We start from the raw sequence: 18,651 nt of genomic DNA, 5'->3' as shown, positions 1-18,651 counted from the left end.
AAAGTCGCTTCAGTTTTAAAGCTTCCTTTAACCCTACTAAAAATGACAGTAAAGGAAGCTTTAAGCTTAAAGTGACGTTAAATTCGATTATGAAACTGGACGTTATACTTGCTCGAAACGAACAGGTATTCATTTTGGATCACTACACTCTGAAGTCACATGATCTGAAATTCTGCTCCACTCTATTTTTCTCTGATTTATATCAAAGATAATAATCTTTGATTTATATATTCGAACTCAGTAAAAGTCACTTCCATTTCCCTTGCGTCAAAAGAACGTGACAAATCAGTGTTTGTCATGTGTTGTCGTTTCTGGTAGTCCCTGAAATTTCTGTTATGTTGGATTCATATTGCTTAGATTTTTTCTATATATTTCTCGGAATTTTCATTTTAGTTTATCTCGCAATTTTTGAGTACTGCACTTATGTTACCAATAAACCAACATATTCTAGACAAGCTCAAACTATGGGATCCTATGGATATGGAGAATGCGATGGTAAAGATTTTCTGATTTACATACAAGACACAATTGATCATGAAATCGAACCGATGAAACGACTCAAATCTGTTTTGTTGAACTATAAATGAATTGCATCATCATGTAGTTCAGAATTTGATCACGCAGTGGTAGAGCAGTTGCTTGATGGTAGCGGAACAACCTGAATTTTTCCCGTAGATTGAAGAAAGTTATTCGAGTTGGTGGAGTATCGGGGAAAATAAAGTTGATGAAATTTTCAGGACCTCATTCATGGAAAGAAAAATTTCCAAATGCGTGTGGAGAAAATCAAAGTCCTGTAAATTTACAGTCTTCGTGCGCCATTGTAGTCCACGTGGAAACTCTACTCAATCCTTTAGAATTTTCTAGAGACTATCGGTCACCTCCATCTGAGCTCATCCTTGTTAATGATGGTCATACAAGTAAGCATGAAATGAAATATTGTAATTTTAACTATTCGACTAATGATTTGAGGCCAATTTCACCAAACAGTGATTTTACTCCGCTTACTTGAACTCAGATTAAAATTCAAACGTTTCTAACATTTACAACTGCTTTGTGTATGAAGTGAAATAAGAAAAGTAGAAAGACCGCATTACAAGGAAATACTCCGTAATAACTGAAGTTAATATGCGTCATCGACATGAATCGGCCAGTTTACGTCTTATCAGAGTTTATTTCCGTGGTTAAATTGGCCCTTGAAAAATATAGATACAGTGGATTCATTGATTCATAATCTGTTATTCGAGGTCGAATAGAATTGCATATGTATTTTTCAATTCTTTTGGAGTTTTCAAACTTTTTTCCCCTCAAACTAATACAAGGCTTGAAAAAGAGCACTTAACGGCTTCGTAAGGGGAAAGGATGCGTTTTATAGCCTCCCCTCTCAAATGCCATCCTCACCTACTCGTGGTGCACCCTGTTCTTACGAACGAGACTCTGGCGACCGCACATGAGCGGTATAACTTTGTTTCCCACAATCACCTAGCCTTAATATTGGCTTGAGCAGGAAATGGCTCTCTGCGTTGCTTAAGTTACGTCTTAGTAGTTGTCGTCTCAGGTTACCTGTGCCACAAGACAATCTAGTCGCCACCGCAACCACTGTTGCACTGACAGCGTTATCAGTGCAGCTTTAAAACACCTTCTATCGCAGCTCCTACAAAAGGATGGATCAGTCGAACAGGACAAAAATTTTGTATCCGGAGGTAAAATACCCTCCCATTCGGATCACCGGGGGAGGGTGCCTGAGCGAGTGAATCATCGTACAACAACCAATGAAAAGCACATAGCTTCTGCAGCATGGAACGTCAGAACCTTGCTAGACAACCCCAAGGCCGACCGACCAGAGGGGCATAGTGCCCTAATAATTTCAATGATCAGACTTTTTCGATATTCGTTTACAAGTTTCTTGATGTGCTTTCATATTTTTCAGTTAATTTGTACCCGGAATATAAAGGATGTTCCATACCGAAAATTTGTGGTGGACCGTTAGATGGAGTGTACGAGCTGCACTGCTTAAATCTAAGATGGGGTCCAAACGACGAAGAAGGTACTGAACACATGATAAATAACAAGCGGTTTGCTTTGGAGTTGCAGGTAACCTTCTTGAGAGCAGGTCATAGGAATAAGTTCATCGCAGCTGATGCTGGTGATGCTATCATGGTTGCTTATATTTATCAGGTAACTAGCTGACCCGGCGAACTTTGATTCGCCTTAAGGTGCATTTATCCAAACGAGCACTGTTTTCGAACATTTCAAAACGTTTTGAAATATTTTCAAACGTTCGAAAACTCAGAATGGGAGGTGTTCACACAGCCCGCGCCTGTCCGAACGAGCAGTTGTTCTTGATAATTCAAGGAGGTCTCTCTAAAGTGCACCGGCATGGCGCCCTCATTATCTAAAATTGCAATTTCTACTGAATCTATAGTAATCAGAGTCTCTGATAGTAATACTCTCTCGAATGAAAGAACTACGCCAAAGGAAGGGACGAACAACCTGGGTCAATTCTTTTCTGAAAGGAAGAAATTATACCGAGCTGCTAGATGACTTGAGAGCAGACGAACTGAACTTTTTAGAAATTTCTGCCGCATGTCACTATTGGACTTTAATATATTACTCGCCAAATTTGAGGAAAAAGTGTCAAGAAAGACACCAATTATCGTGAGAGCATTCCAGCGTCGGTTAGACTGGCACTAACACGATTTTTGGCTACAGGAGATTCTTATGGAAGTGTCATGTACCTTTACCGAATTTCAAAATCATCAATATCGAAAATTATTACCGTCTGTCTGTGAAGCCATCGTAAATGGACTCCATTTCAAATGAATTGATTAAGTATGAAATCACGAATCGAGAGATCTCACCACAATTCAAAATATACCAAGACCCAATATAACTTATCACGGTCCACAGGGGTTTTCGATGATATGACGCCAGAAGTGCAAGGAAATCCGAATCCCTTTGATGATTCGTCGGTTTACCGACATGAGAAGGAACGGGATCGTACGAAGGCGTAGAAGGGCCACATAATATTTTAAAAATATTTTTCCTTAAATTCCGACTTTGAAGTCGGAATTTAGTTAAATTCCGAGTTCAAAGTCGGAATTTAACAAAATTCCGAGTTCAAAGTCGGAATTTAACTAAATTCCGAGTTCAAAGTCGGAATTTAACTAAATTCCGAGTTCAAAGTCGGAATTTAGTAGAATTCCGACTTTGAAGTCGGAATTTTATTTACTTCGAAACCGATACAGGCTAGATGCACAGGGTGTTGTTCTACGACGACATAGATTATTTCTCCATATATACAGAGGGGGGGCCTGGGAACTCAATGTTATTTTATGGTTACTATTTCAGTACTGGGGTGGGGGGAGGTTGTGCCCAACCGCCCCAACCTTACCTGTCTGCGACCATAATTTCATAATTATTAAAAAACATGGACCTAATGACTCCAATAAAATACATCAAGTTCAATATTTATTAAAGAACAACGTGTTTATTTTGGGCAATCTGAATCCTCTCATGAATAGCTCAGCATATTTGGAAATGAACCAATTCGTCATAGAGCAACCTATATGAGGTTTTCTCACCGTTGTAATGACCTCTTCGTGTAAAAAACATCAAAGCACACCGGGTGTACCTCGGAGAGTACTGATTTCTTGTCCGTTGAGCCTCACGAGTACATAAGAAAAGGAAATTTTTTCATAAAATATCCGGAATATACGTAAAAAACAGTTATGTCTAAAAAAATATTCATGTCATGTCATGTCTGTAAAAGGTTGTCATATCATTGTTATGACCTTAGAACATAGATACATGGAATGGAAAATAAACATTCGCCAATCACAATTGAGACAGTTGATTCGGACATCATTGGCGCATCAATTTTCAATACGAATATACAGGGCACATGTGAGTTTTTCAATAAAATGCCACTCTCTTAGTGTCGCTCTAGACAGAGAAACATCGAATGTGAGGACTACAAACAATTCATTCGTAGCACTGAATGGCCATTCCATGTATCTATGTTCTAATAGAAGAAAACTCAAATAATAATGTACACCCTGTGCACATAATTATTCATTCATCATAAATGTGGGAACACCTTGTATTATATGAATTTTAATATTTGTAGAAAAGCAAACTGTAATTCAGGAACAAATCTACGTCGTCGTAGAACACCCTGTAGAAGTTCGGAACTGAATAAAATTCCGAGTTTGAAGTCGGAATTTAGTAAATTCCGACTTTGAACTCGGAATTTTGTTAAATTCCGACTTTGAACTCGGAATTTAGTTAAATTCCGACTTTGAACTCGGAATTTTGTTAAATTCCGACTTTGAACTCGGAATTTAACTAAATTCCGACTTCAAAGTCGGAATTTAAGGAAAAATATTTTTAAAATATTATGTGGCCCTTCTACGCCTTCGTAGGATCGAGCTTTTTAAAACGTTTTGAAACAGGATTCGTAAACTTTATTCGGCGTCGATGAGTGTTTACTCCGCCTGTGCATATTGTGTGCATTGTTCGCAAACAGTGCCTTATAATGAAACATTACTTTACCGGCATGTGGCGAAATGAGCTCGAGCTCTCTGAAACGTTCGAAAACAGGGTTTGCGAACTCTGTTCGGCGCCGATGACTGTTTACACCGCCCGAACTACTGTTTGCAAACAGTGTTCGCGAATAATGCTCGTTTGGTATAAATGCGCCTTTAGAGTTACATAAAGTTGTACTAACCATTGCTATTTTTTCAAGCAGGAAATATATTAGATGAAATTAAAGTACAAAATATACAAAAATTTAATTACATTAAAATAGATATGTACATTGCATAGACTTATAATACTTATAAAATGGACTCACTGTCACGTGACTTTTCAGTAGATCGAGAGGTTGGGTGCATTGAAGAGAGAAGAGCTTATGCGTTCTAATCGAATAAGAAAGAGATGAACTGATTCCGTGTGGGCAATGTCAAAATCATATGATGGATTTAAACAAATATGTGACGCAGACGTTGCCCACAAGGTGTTCATACGTTGAGTATTATTCACATTATATTTATTCTTGAATGAAACTCACATAATTTTTATATTTTCCATTTCGAAGGAATGTTAAGGAATTCCTGTTTGCCTTCTCGGAAGCTTATTGAACATTTATCATGGAAAATTTTTACAATTCTGGCAGACTTTGCCCATAAGGTGTTGATACGTTGATTATTATTCTCATTACATCTATTCATGAATAAAACTCAGATATTTCTTGACATAATTCATTTCGAAGGAATGCTATGGAATTCCTGTTTGTCTTCTCGGAAGCTTGTTGAAAATTTATTAAAGAAAATTTTCTCATAAACTTGTGTGTTCTATAACCTTTTGACAGCTTGTAACGTGGTTTCCTCGGAGAAAACTTATCTCGAGCGCCAGCTATTCTTTTCACTAGGAAGAATAGCAAACCTACCAGAGTAGCTGCTAGTCGGAGACAGAGTTCGCTGTTATCTAGGGTGGTAGCGATAACGAAGTAGTCAAAATCGAATTGTGTAAAAGTTTATTCACACCTTCGGAAACTGATTATATATACAACGGAAATATGTGTAGGTATGAAAAATGAGCAAATCGATCAGCTAACATACATTCGGGAAATTCTATCCGATCACGAGCACTTTATAAAGTTTATACCGGGTACAGTGAAAAATCAAATGTTGTTCAATAAAATGCGCCAACCAGAACTGACGAAATGGATACTGAGGATGACCTCGCGAAGTGAAATGACTTGCTATACGGTATCGGGATGTAATCAACTGTATTTCTCCAGAAATTAAAAGAAACACAACCAGGGCGGATCTATTCGAGACTTTTATTTGCTACCCCAAGGGCTACGCTCCATGACTGATAGCGAAGAAAAGGTCTATTTTTAGCGCAACTACGGGATTTCACTGACGACGAGCGGTATCTCTTATTCTCTACCCCCAAGGGCTTACGCACCATGACTGATAGAAAATAAGAGATTTCGATTTCAACACTTATGACGCGGAACGCGAACAGGGTGTTGACGGGACTCTCTCTTCACTACCCCAAGGGCTTACGCACCATGACTGATAGCGAAGGGAAAAGTCAGACTCGCGAAGCAGGGCAAAGTACGATAAAAGATAACAGAAAGCGATACAGTACAGCAGTGTCAAAGAAGTAACCGGTGTAGGTCTAATAAAGAAACTGAACGGTAAAGACGGAGACCTACCTCCTTTATTTCAGGCACTCGCGGAAAACAAACGAAAACTAAAAATTAATTCCTAAGAGCACTAACCCTCGCAACACAAAATTATTTCTGAATTCGTTGAACGGCTTGTCGTGCACACAATCAAAATCGAATCGTAGAGAAAAGAGAGTACAGAGTACAGAGTAAAAGAGACTGTCGCGGGGGAAAATCTGCTTTTATAGGCAAATCCCCCCACAAGCTAAAAATCTGAAAATTCCAGAATGCGACAAGAGTGAAAAACGTCGTCAGCTCCGGTTTATATCGCATATCAACATCAGAAAAACGTCAAAATCTTCAACGGCATGCAAGAAAAACAACGTTAAACACAGATAAACGGTTTTTTACATTTACTCTGCCTATCGGAATGAATGCACTGAATATTCGAGAATTAAATATTTTCAAAGGCGGAAATGTGAAATGAAAGGAATGCACTAAAATGAACTCCAATTTTCCTCAGTAAACAGGAATTCATTACAAGCTTGCCCACAACCTCTCCATCTTATTCAACCTACCGACCTCTCTCTCACAGGCGGAGTCCATGTTATTTTAAGTCTATGGTACATTGTTATTTACATTAAAAGAATTCTCTTTATTTAAGAGGTAGGTACCGACTTGTTGTACATATTATAAATTTCAGTTTTGAATATTTTTCAATTCCTTCATTGTAGTACCTTGCAATGAACGACGTTTTTAGTTTTAGTGCGAGAATAAATAGGGCAGAAGGTTTTCCGACTCGTGAACACGCAACATACAACTGGCCATGAGAAAAACAACTCTTTTCTATATTTTAGCCTCACACACCCAAGGACTGGCCTTGCGATTTGTTAATTGTCATAGCAAACGCAAGACGAACGGGAAATTTAATTCTCTTGAACTCAAATGGCATATCTGTTGGGATCTTCGGAATTCTGGGAATAAGAACTTCCTCACCTTTATACTTTCCTTTGAGTATCGTGCAATGAATCACGTTACTTTTAAGGTGTTTCACCACCAAGCGTGCATAATTTTGGCTTGTTAAGATTTCTCAACATAATGACAACTGATCCGACCTTGTTGTGAATTGTGTGGTGGCAAACCTGATAAATCCAAAAAGTTCAAAAACTCACTAGGATAATTTTTAATTTCATTCTGGTTTGTTGCACTATTTAATTTCAATTTGAATTCAAATTTAACTTATCAACATCTATATTCTTTGCCGCAAGATTGGCTCGTTCACTCAACCAATTCAGGTTTTTGTGGTTGGCAATTATATTTGGGAATACTTTGCTTATGAGCTCATCCTTGGTTGATACAAAAGTGCAGCTTTGGAAGAAATGAAATCAAACCTGTTTATTGATCGACCGGAACATTACCTATATCCAGCAATTGTTCTGAGAAAATTCTGGCAGATGGATAACTCAACAATGCAACTCGCATGTTTGTAGTTTATTGTAGTTTTTGCACATAGCCCCACAAAGTTGATGATTTTAGGCAAGCATTTATTTCATCGGCAGCGGTCGATCGGTAATGTTTGACGGAAGAATCAATGCGCCCCCAAAACATCTTGAATCATTGGGCAAGTCTTTAATGGTCCGATCAAGTGCTTCCAATGCTCGTTGGTGGGCTATTGTGCATTCATCCCAGTATTATTTTACTTGCAGTCAGAACCTTTGCCACTGCTGAATGTGGCTGAACGTGGCTGCTATCCCAGATGAAGTGACTGCTACTGCAATTTCTGATTTTGCTCGAATAGTAGCTAAAATTATTGAGATTAGTAAGGTTCTGCTAGTTCCACTGGCGGCATCAAGGAAAAATAAGCCTCCCCATTCCCTCCTTCAATTGTCATCATTATCCTATCATAACCTTTTGTTGTGAATTCAATAGTGGTACATTTGTTTGTACTAATTGGTTTAAAGCATCTCGATCATACTCTCGTTCGCGTTCCTATTCTCTATTGAAAACGTCGTTAGTTCCAAGATGATGGCATTCCTAACTTAACCAACAAACTGCCAGACTGAGATAACACAGGTCTTCGATCAAAATCGAAGCATTCACCTCTAGATTAGGATTGCCTGATGTGCCACAAATACGATGTAATATGTCTTCTGACAAGTCATCTTTGTACTTATTCCACAGTTCACATGGATTCGATGGAAACCATGCCGAATCTGGCCTCCAGATGCATAAACAACTGTTCCAGACGATACTTGTATAGTCGCCTCATAACATTAATTTTTTTATTTCAGACGACTCCAATAGCCAATCCGTACTTGAATATAATTTTAGAGCAACTTGGACCAGCATCTGAATCATTCAAAAGATATGAGATAGAGACAATTCCTGTATCACTTTTAGCACCATGTTTTTCCAGAGGATATTTTAGTTATGTTGGTTCTCTGACACATCCACCCTGCATTGAAGGAGTCAGATGGATAGTACACCCAGAGCCCCTATCCATATCTTGCTGCCAAATGAAAAAGTTAAGAAAAACTCATATGCTCTATTGTGATTTGAAGAATAACACTAGGCCTGTTCAAGAATTGAATAGTAGAGAAGTGATATTTTACGACTGAAGTATAATGATGAAGATTACTTATAATGAAAATTTATGCAATTTCTCCTATGAGGAAAGTAGTGTGTTGAATGAATGAATTGCTTTTTGATTATTGCTAAATTGAGTCTTGTGAATCCGTGCAATAAACAGTAGCATTCAGAAAAGTTTTTTAAATCATTTTAAGGCCCAAAATTCACTCATTAATACTTTTTGAATGGTTTTAAATTCATTACTTTTGTAAGAAATAAATATCCAAATATCGGTAATTCTGATTAATCACAGAATTCGCAGATATCTCTTAGTGCATGATATGCAGACACCAAGTACTCATTTCTAATGTAATGGAGAAGTCAATACGATTATTTTATTCATTTATGGTGTCCATTCATATCTGAATCATCGCATAAACGTCTAGAATCCTTTTATTCATTTTTTTCAAACCCTCCTCATATTTGTGAAAAGATCTTACGGAAGAACAATTCGGAAAAGTTGACAGAAAAACTGAGAAACCAAGAAAACCCAACGAAAATTAAATTTCACCTGCATGTGGTGGTAGTCGAGCTTCCACGGACATTTGATTGACACGAGCTGGCAATTGACAAATGAACAACACGTCGATATATTGGGAGTTAAATTATTTTGGCGTTCTACACCTTAGGAAAAACATTAAAAACGAATAAGAAATCAGGAAGCCATTCACTGATTTGTCTGTATTGATCGAGTAGAAGCAAATTAAAATGTCAGCATCAGCGCCTTCAACGATAATTTTTCCAATATTCGTGGGTGACATTCGAAAATTACTATAAATGGAAAAACTTTAAACAATGTTCCGTTATTTCCGAAGTCTTCGTGAAACTCTCACCTCATACAAAAACACCATATTGAAATGAGAAATTTTTTTTTAATCGCTACTAACCTTAATATTTGCTGTAAAAAATTTCAGGAAAGTTATGATAATTTTGCGAAAATTATTTATCCACATGGGACCAATCAACGGACATTTCGTTTTTTTATACTCATTTCAAGGGAAGGAATATGAATCAAGGAAATATCATATTCACAATAGTACCTCTACTGCTTCTGCAATCTCTCAACTCATTTTTTCCCCCAAATTTTTGAATCATATACAGTATTTACATTTATTCCTCACAAATCTCGTCGGTAGTGACGAAAATATGATCAATCGGATTTTTTTTCACCCCAATAACGTCACCTCCAGTATTTCGATTGATTATGAAAATATTCATTCGAAATCATTTTGCAAGCAACGGTTCATAAACTGTTTTTGAACTGACATACCTTTACACGTAGTTTATCTGCTAAGACATTGTGATTTTTAAATAAATATGGAACCCTATAAGTGACTCGCCTTATTAGATTATACCTACATCCACAACGCAAACTCACTTTCGTGCCCAGTCGTCTTTCAGTCCAACAGGAGACAGACGAGGTGATGGGCATGAGAACTGATCAGATAATCACTAGAACCATCACGGATGGAACCTTCAGTTCTCTGATTCCAACTATTTCCAATTATTTGTGTTCTGTGGATTCCAAGCAGAGACGAATGGCTCGGTCATAAGGAATTCTATCTACAAGGACCTTGCTGGATTACTGATGGCTCCAGAACCAGTCAGGGATGTGGAGCCGGAGTCTACAGTCGTAGACCGCTGACTGAACTTAGTGCCAATCTGGGAAAGTCGACGACAGCTTTTCATGCAGAAATCTTCGCCATTGATCTATGCGCAAGCCATTTGCTTAACATTGGTTGGGCGGGTAGGTCAATAAAAATCCTAACGGATAGTCAAGCTGCGATTAAATCTCTCGCGGCAGACAAATGCAACTCGGCACAGGTATTTGAATGCAGATCTAAACCCTCCAAATTGGGAAGTTCAAACAGACTGCAACTGATTTGGGTACCTGGACACTCTGGCTTCAGGGGCAACGATGCATCGGATGCTCTAGCCAGAGAAGGCGCAACATCAGCGCTTATTGGCCCGGAACCTAGTATAGGAATTTCCTTAATCAGGGACCGAAACAGCTGGATAAGGCAAAAGGTCCTGGAGTACTGGCGCAACCGTCCTGGATTGTGTCACTCGCATAGGGCTATTTCAGTGCCTCCCAGCCCATACACTAGTCGTTGGATACGATTTTCTAGAACAAATCTGAGATCTATAATGGCGGCTTTCACAGAACACTGTAGACTCAGAGCCCACCTTAAAAAGCTTAGCATCGCCAATGACCCGCTTTGCAGACTCTGCTTAGAGGAGGACGAAACGATTGAGCATATCCTTTGTGACTGCCCGGCGGCAGACAGGGTTAGACATGGAGTATTTGGTTCTCCTAAGATGATGATCCTAGAGGAACCCAAGAATCACTCCCCCTCCGACATCATCTCCTTTTTGGGCAGGATGGGACTGGAGGGAGAAATCTAGCTCTACGAGCTTGCCTGTGTGCTACAATAGACCGCTTGGTCGCAGTGGCAGGTTTGGTTTATCCGTCCAACACACCCAACAATCAGTAATCAGATATATCGGAACCACAATAATAGCTGTGCATATAAAACAGGAGAAATTACTGGGATCATGTGGAAGAAATTGGGCAAGGCTAACACCTGGATTGATTCTCCTAGACAGAAATTAAATTAATACTCAAATAATAAGTCAAACAAGAATTTTTACATATTTTATTCATGAAATTATGTTTTCACTTCACTGTGTTCTTGTTTTAATTTGAAATCTTTGAATACTTTTGGCAGTCGTAAATTCAATAACAAACAACCTTCAGGTGTATTAGAATTCTAATTACAATTTTATGAGAAGTATCATAATCGATAAAACACATAAGTAATAAGTTATCACATTCATAAAAAAAAATAATTCGGCTTAATAAGATCTCTGGTAATAAATAGAATCTATAAATACAAAGTATCTCTTACTAGAAATCTAGTAACTGCCTATTTGTACCATGACAGCCAGGAGTGATAATCTTTCCTTTATTACTTCTATCGCTGCTAGTATCCTCTATATCTGAAACATGAGAATAATTCATTAATTATGTTTTTTTTTAACAATGTACATTATGGTAGTTGAAATGAAAATAAAAAATTTGACTCTACTTCATCTCATATTAAATCGTTTCAACAATGTGTAGGAATCGAACCTTACCTGGTGGCAGGTGCAATTTCTCTATCACAAACTTCTTCCTCCTCAACTTGAAGACATACTCTAGTGAACCAGGATGTCTTGAAGCAAATGAATTTATTGGGGCCAATTTGGTGAGTTGAAAGAATCCATGATAGTCAGACAATACTTTGTTAGTTTCCAATTCCGTTCCGGCAAAGGATTGTAGCCGCATAGATATGTCACTAGAGTGTATGCATCTTTCTAATGCATGCTGAAACAATGCAATACTTATTAATGAAAGAATTTATTCAAAATATAAATATATTTTGACTGAGAAAGCCTGTATCGCCCACTAGTTAATAGTTAAGAGATCGCACTCGTTTCTAACAAATAGCATACCTCCCTATAAAGATGAGACGGAATAGTGATCACAGCTACAGCTAATGCAGACCTAACCAAGGCCCTCAAGCAGAAAATAAACATATCCAAATCTCTACTTGAGTCCAGGGAATGTAATGAATTCCTAACAGGTAACCAGAGAGGTGACCCTAAAGAATGTAAGGCTATTCGTAGTATGGATTTCTTTGAAGGGTTGTCTTTGAGAAAATACTTGTCATCCTTTATCTTGGTCTTGATCTGACGCAACAAGTCATTATAGGCAGGATTCGAGAAGCTACTGACACCTAAAGATAAAAGACCAGTCAACAAAATGTGAATACATTTTTCAGGATAACTTAACCATTTTCTACCCTGCTTCCGTTCCAGTAATAAATATCTGTATTTTCGATATCTGATAGGGGCATTGACTTTGTAAGATCATAAAAGTGTCCTAATGTGATATGTTTATCCTCCACTTCTTGAGTTGGTAATTTCTCATATCTGAAGGCTATTTTCATTTTGGTATCAGAGGATTTGGGTTCACTGAAACTAGTAGTGTTTTCTTGGTCGAAATGGATCACAGCAGGAATTTCTTTTATCTGAAAAAAAAAAAAGATGAATATTTACGTGGTGAAGGTAAAACTTCTATTATTCAGGCTCACCACTTCATGAGGACTTGAATCTTGACTAGCTAAAAATACCGAATGCTTGCATACGACACCTTCAGCTATGAAATACTTCAGCACAACTTTGGCATATGTACCATACATATCTTCTTCTGTGGAAAAAAAAGAAAAATTGGTTATTTCAACGGGATCGGCTACAAAATTCTATTTGAAAAATCTCAAATTTGAGGTAATTGAATGTGGCCTAGTCTAATCTGAAAAATGTAATGGAATTCCTAATCTATAGGCTTGTTTCAATTAGCAGTTTCAGTTGGTGTGGGACAGTTCGCTCGTGAGTCATCATAAAATTTCAATTCAACGCAAAATTGCTCTAAGTGGTAGGGGCTAGAGGGGTAGTGATATCGAATTCATTTTTTGACCCGTCCGAGCGTTTTTTCCATCTCAAAGATCCAAATTCGGCGTGTGAATGTTATTGATGGAATACTGAGTCACTCTGTATAATAATAAAGCGATGAAAAAAAAAATACACTCATGCAGGAAATGGAATTGCCTTTCCAACAAGGTGCTGCTCGACCCCTTTTCCCTATTCAAAAATGAAAGCTGTTAGGGGTTGCGGCTAGAGGGGTAGTGATATCAAACTCATTTGAACACCCTTCTTTGTCCCCCTTTCAACAAAATTTGACCTGTACGAGCGTTTTTTCGTTATTCCATCCCGAAGCTCAAAATTCGGGATGGCCCAGCCTGTATAATCTTCAAGACTAATAATAAGGATCTAGAATCTAGAACCTTATAGTGTTGAATCTATATCAACAGTTGTAGATTTTCAGGCATCTGTACTCAGCTTGCTTTTGGTTTGTTAAATTGTGTTTCGGGTATATAAAGTTGATATTTCTTGATTCATAGTAATTTTCGGGTTTTCATATTTAGGTAAGGATTCTTCTCAATAAAAAGTGCATATTCTGGTATGCATGTACTCATATATGATGTAAATGGTTAGCAATCCCATGTTCTTGAATATACCTCTGCTTGAATGATCATATTTCATGCAGGTATGAATTCTTATTGCTTTTTTCTTCAACACAGATAAGGATTTTATATTTCCGAATCCATAGAAGATTGGCCTCTATTGTTGCATGATACACAATTTTAAAGTTACGTTGACTAAAATATTTTTATGTTATTCTGAAACCATAGGCTTGTTCGTAGAGTGGTTCACAACGGTTGTGAACTGTACAGAGCAAGCGCAAATGGATGTTCGCTACCCTAAAATGGAATTTCGCTTGGTCTGTACAGTTCACAACCACTACAAACCACTCTACGAACAAATCTCATATTATGCTGTTTGAATTTTTCCACAGAGATCTGTTATAAGCTCTTTCCAATTATCTATATGTACTCCCAAAAATTTTGATTGCTCTGATATTTGATATTTTTCGTTCTCACGAGTTATTGTATTGTTTTCTTCCATGCCTACATTACTTGGAGTGAATAGTACAATCTTGGTTTTTTTCTATTTAAAATAAGATTATTACTCTTGAACAATTTATCAGTTTCTTCCATCGTATTTTCGCATGATTCCTTCAGCTCTGGATATAAATTTTCACAAGTAGGTTGGTGTCATCTGCGTACTTTACCTTCCTATTTGTTGAATCATCACTCACTTTATAATCATTTAAGTATACTACAAAAAAAAAGGTCCGGTAATGCTTCACTGTGGTATACCCAGCATTAGTTATTCCAGATATTTGATTTATACACTTCCTCTTCAACTTCCATTTTCACCATTTGTTTTCTTAATGTGAAATATGATTTCACCCATTGCAATGCTGGTCCTCGAATCCCATATCCTCTCCAGCTTACTCAATAATTTTTTACAGTCCAAACAATCATATGCTCTGGTCAGAACAAGAAACATCCCCGCAGCTAGTTCTCCATTTTCAAGGGCTATTTCATTAATGAATTGGTACTCTGCCGTTTTTATAGACTTCCCCTTTGTGTATCCATGTTGATTGTTTCTGAGTATTTCATTTTTTATTAGGAATTCCTTTAATTGTGTATAGTATACCATCTCGCGTATTACGATGTTTAATTGCAGGCGGATGGAGTGCGCCCATATGTGCAACCGAATAGTTTGGTCTCCAGGTGGACGCCGACATGTAAATTTTCACTTGCAATACATCGATGTGTTAGCAACGTTGTGTGCCTTTGGACTCATAGGAGGAAGAAAATATTCCAAAAGAAGAAAATTTAGGAACACATATTCACTTCACAGCGTTTGATAAAGGGTCAATTTCACAAAATGTTTTTGTATTTACGAAAATATCCCAAAAAGTTTTTCAATTATTACCGAATGAGTGTAACGAGTTTTAAAGAACTACTGGAAATGATAAGACCCTACATAACATATCGAAAACATTTTTGGCCTGAATGAATAGTTTTTGTTTTTAAAATTAATTTTAGGCCTAAAATGCTTCCATAAATATGAACATCACTTACTAGGGTATCAAACAGACAAATAAGTTCGAGGCATGCCATTTTAAGAAATGGACTTATTGACATTTTTCAAAGGTCATTTTCGAAAAATCGCAGTGTCTTTCGGACCATCTGTAGAATGGAAAAGACTTGAAAACAATTTGAGGATTCATTTAAAAAAAAATCATACATTTATCTCAAACAATTCTAAACATATGATTTCTTGTTAAAACTACCCTTACAACGAAATTTGTCGAAAAAAGTGGTCTACATCAAAAAAGCTCATTGATAAATTACACATGACAATTGAGGTACAATGCATTCTGAAATAATAATTTCTTGCATATTTAGAATATGATACGAATTTTGGCTATTCTCATTTGAAAAAACGGGGGGGTATCGTCTTTTACCACTTTCGGACCTTCCCATAAAGTCAGAATAATTTTAGCTTATGCGCTAAGTAGAGTCGATTGAGTCGCTCTGTTGATGCACCATGTATAAAATGAGTAAAAACGAAAAAATTCCTATAAAATGAAAATGTTCCTGATTGATCTAAAAATAACAGTAACAATAACTAAAATAAAACAGTGAAAATATTCGAATAGTCATTTTCACGAACAGGACTCCAAGTTCACGAATTTTTCATCTGTGAATTCATTACGTAGAGACACCTGTTCGATCGTGCCTAACTTTAGCCTTAACATATACTCTCTTTATCAGTGAAAAACAGAATCTATATTATAACACAAGCTAAGCAAATGATTGTTACATAGCAGTGACCATCAATTTTGAAACTCTATAATATTTAATTATTAACACTTCAGTAGGAAACAGCACCGACTAGTATAAACCCAACCGCAAATAAACGAACGCAGGAGCACTACAAGCGTTGTGCTCAAAACAGTTGCGCAATCGCTTAGTTTATGTCGAGGCTGAAACTATTTCATTTGCATGTCGGCGCATCCCCATATAAATCCATTGTACTCACTGCTGCAACTAAACAGTTGCAAAACTAAACACCCACTGCGTCCATGGAAATGCTACTCGACCTCCCTCCTCTTCACGCATCAAAATGAGCAACACAGACTTTACAACCTATCACTGAAAGATTGATACAGGCTAGTCTTTGTGCCAAAACCACACCTGACCAAAAGAAAGGCTAGAAAAGTGCTTAACATGAGAATCGACTTGGTTGTGACAAAGACCAGCTTAAATATAACTTTCAACTTTTAACGTAGACACTAGAAAGTTTTGGAGCGGGAGTCTCTGAGAGCAATGTACCAGACTAGACAGGTTTGCAACTGAGTTTCAACCGAATATCTACCTTGAAAGAACTGGATGAAAAAGCCAATAACGAAAATTAAACTGTCATCAGACTATCTGTTGTAAGTCCGGAAATGTAATAGGCCTCCTCATGACCAGGAGATTTTTGATCCTTAATTCATAGTTCATGAAGCCCTTTTCGCAATGATGAATTATTAGTAGATGTTAAACTTCATTTTGAATGGACCATAATAATCAATAGAAAAAATTTGATTAAGAAGTACTGATCACTATGTTTTAGTGTTTCTTTCAAGCAATGATAAGTCAACAATTAGTCCAAGAATAGCGCAAGTGATAACTTCAAACATGCCTCAACACAACAGCTATTTTCCATTACAAATCAAATATCTCATTTTGATGACTCATGCAAGATAAGATAGTTATAATTAAACATATCACGTTCAATAATTGTACTAGCTCAATAGCAGCAATATCGATTAAAAAATATATGCTATGGTGTAACACAAAATGTTTTCATCACTCCTATTGAATGTTCTGATCTGAGTTTTTATAAAACTCCCCACAATTTCGAAATATAAATACAAAATTCAAATCAAAAAATACTATTATAATGAATTAAAATGCTTATACTCCAATTTGAACAAACAACATCATGTAATATATAGTAGTATAAAGTATATAGTACCATATAAAGATGGATCTTGGAAGGTCTCTAATAATTTATTATACTGAAAAAAATACAACCATTACAAGTAATTACCGAAACAAAAATAATAAACCCAAGTAAAGGAAAATGTTATACTCCGAGTGTTGATATCCCATGCTTTATCATTGCACAACTTACATTAACCGAAAGTTCTCCATCATTCAAATTTTAATTGAGAAAAAAATTAATGGGACAATGTGAGATGGAATGGTGAATGAAAGTTCAAAAGCAAGGAGAAACTCACCAATTAGGGCTACGGTACCAACAGGTAAACCCCCTCCTGAAATTAAACCAATATTAACAACTCCATAAATCGATTACTAGCAGTAATATACAGTTTTCAAGATACTTTCCAAAATGTATTCACTTGAAAAACGAATGAGGCAAACGGATATTTTAATCTCTTTCTGGTCATATATCCTAACCTGAAAATTACTATTTTACCTAAAATTTCATCTAGAGCGGGAATTCCGGAGGAAACCAACATTTGCGAACTTTGAGAAACATATTTGGTTCCTGGGATTTGTACTGAACCCATTTTTCTTTCCATTCTATAGAAAATTAATTAGAAAATTGCCTAATTGTACTTGAACATTGCGAATACTTTCTAGTTTTTTTGTTCCTGTTCTTACTACTTAACCACAGAACGCAACTTCTCAACAAAAGCAGATATCTATGACTTCAACAATCAAAGAACAGAACAAATACCGCGTTCAGCAATTGCCACGAGCCGGTCGGATTGCTCTGAAATCGTTCGTTTATGACAATTTGAATTTAATAAAAAAAACAGTGCCGAAGTGCACTTCGGCCCGCGAAGTGAATTGTGAATGCACCTTCATACATGAAAATATCCTTTTTCTCTATTGATTTGGGTTCAAAAAACCATAAAGTAAAAATATAACATTTCATGTTATAGCACGGATTTTGATGAAATTTTCGATCGTTATTCTCGAATTAAAAGTTTCCAGAGATTGATAGTTGTACGAAAAGATTTTGTACCTTCTACTGCATTCAAGAAAAAATCGACAAAAAATCTGATTCACAATATCGAATTCTCATAAAGAATTCTATCTATAAAAAATAATCATCATAATCTAAGGTGGGGCACGAATTATTCAAAACTTATCAATTATTCACATTTCTCCCAATAAATTATTTCAAACCCCAATTTGTTGAAACATGCAAATGTCATAATTTAGTGCACTTTACGAAGATTTCAAAAAATTGTTGCTTCCGCAGATTGAAATCAATACCATTTGATTCCTCATAAAAATTCTATTTATAAA

At 36.7% G+C, this 18,651-nt stretch overlaps 2 protein-coding genes across 3 annotated transcripts; one reads left to right on the top strand and one right to left on the bottom strand.

Annotated features, from left to right (window-relative positions):
* Positions 1-272: 272 nt before the first annotated feature.
* On the top strand, positions 273-8,943 carry LOC123318900 (carbonic anhydrase 13-like). 2 transcript variants are annotated; one of them, XM_044905677.1, is made up of 4 exons: positions 273-495; positions 738-917; positions 1,928-2,175; positions 8,467-8,942. In XM_044905677.1, exons 1-4 carry the CDS (start codon positions 336-338, stop codon positions 8,791-8,793), a joined length of 915 nt encoding a protein of 304 aa, XP_044761612.1. In that variant the 5' UTR covers positions 273-335; the 3' UTR covers positions 8,794-8,942. The 2 variants fall into 2 exon arrangements, with proteins under 2 accessions (XP_044761612.1, XP_044761613.1); XM_044905678.1 differs by lacking the exon at positions 738-917 and having other exon boundaries at positions 8,467-8,943.
* Positions 8,944-11,446: 2,503 nt separating this feature from the next.
* LOC123318642 (elongator complex protein 4) lies at positions 11,447-18,014 on the bottom strand. Its single transcript, XM_044905316.1, has 7 exons — positions 17,810-18,014; positions 17,610-17,645; positions 12,940-13,055; positions 12,639-12,876; positions 12,299-12,582; positions 11,942-12,170; positions 11,447-11,803 (listed from the first exon to the last, which is right to left on the bottom strand). The coding sequence occupies exons 1-7, from the start codon at positions 17,913-17,915 to the stop codon at positions 11,712-11,714; spliced, it is 1,101 nt and encodes a 366-aa protein (XP_044761251.1). The 5' UTR covers positions 17,916-18,014; the 3' UTR covers positions 11,447-11,711.
* Between the last annotated feature and the right edge of the window lie 637 nt (positions 18,015-18,651).

The sequence above is a fragment of the Coccinella septempunctata genome, chromosome 8 (genome assembly GCF_907165205.1).
Source record: "Coccinella septempunctata chromosome 8, icCocSept1.1, whole genome shotgun sequence".
In the NCBI taxonomy this organism is placed as follows: domain Eukaryota; kingdom Metazoa; phylum Arthropoda; class Insecta; order Coleoptera; family Coccinellidae; genus Coccinella; species Coccinella septempunctata.
The sequence above is the reverse complement of the archived record's forward strand: the minus strand, read 5'-3'. Positions and strand labels throughout refer to the sequence as shown.

Coding starts and splice junctions, on each gene's coding strand:
- LOC123318900 (XM_044905677.1), top strand. CDS start 336: ATGTTGGATTCATATTGCTTAGATTTTTTCTATATATTTCTCGGAATT. Junction 496..737: donor TGGATATGGAGAATGCGATG/GTAAAGATTTTC, acceptor TGAAATTTTCAG/GACCTCATTCATGGAAAGAA. Junction 2,176..8,466: donor TGGTTGCTTATATTTATCAG/GTAACTAGCTGA, acceptor TTTTTATTTCAG/ACGACTCCAATAGCCAATCC.
- LOC123318642 (XM_044905316.1), bottom strand. CDS start 17,915: ATGGAAAGAAAAATGGGTTCAGTACAAATCCCAGGAACCAAATATGTT. Junction 17,646..17,809: donor CGCTCTAGATGAAATTTTAG/GTAAAATAGTAA, acceptor GTTTAATTTCAG/GAGGGGGTTTACCTGTTGGT. Junction 12,877..12,939: donor ATTCAAGTCCTCATGAAGTG/GTGAGCCTGAAT, acceptor TTTTTTTTTCAG/ATAAAAGAAATTCCTGCTGT.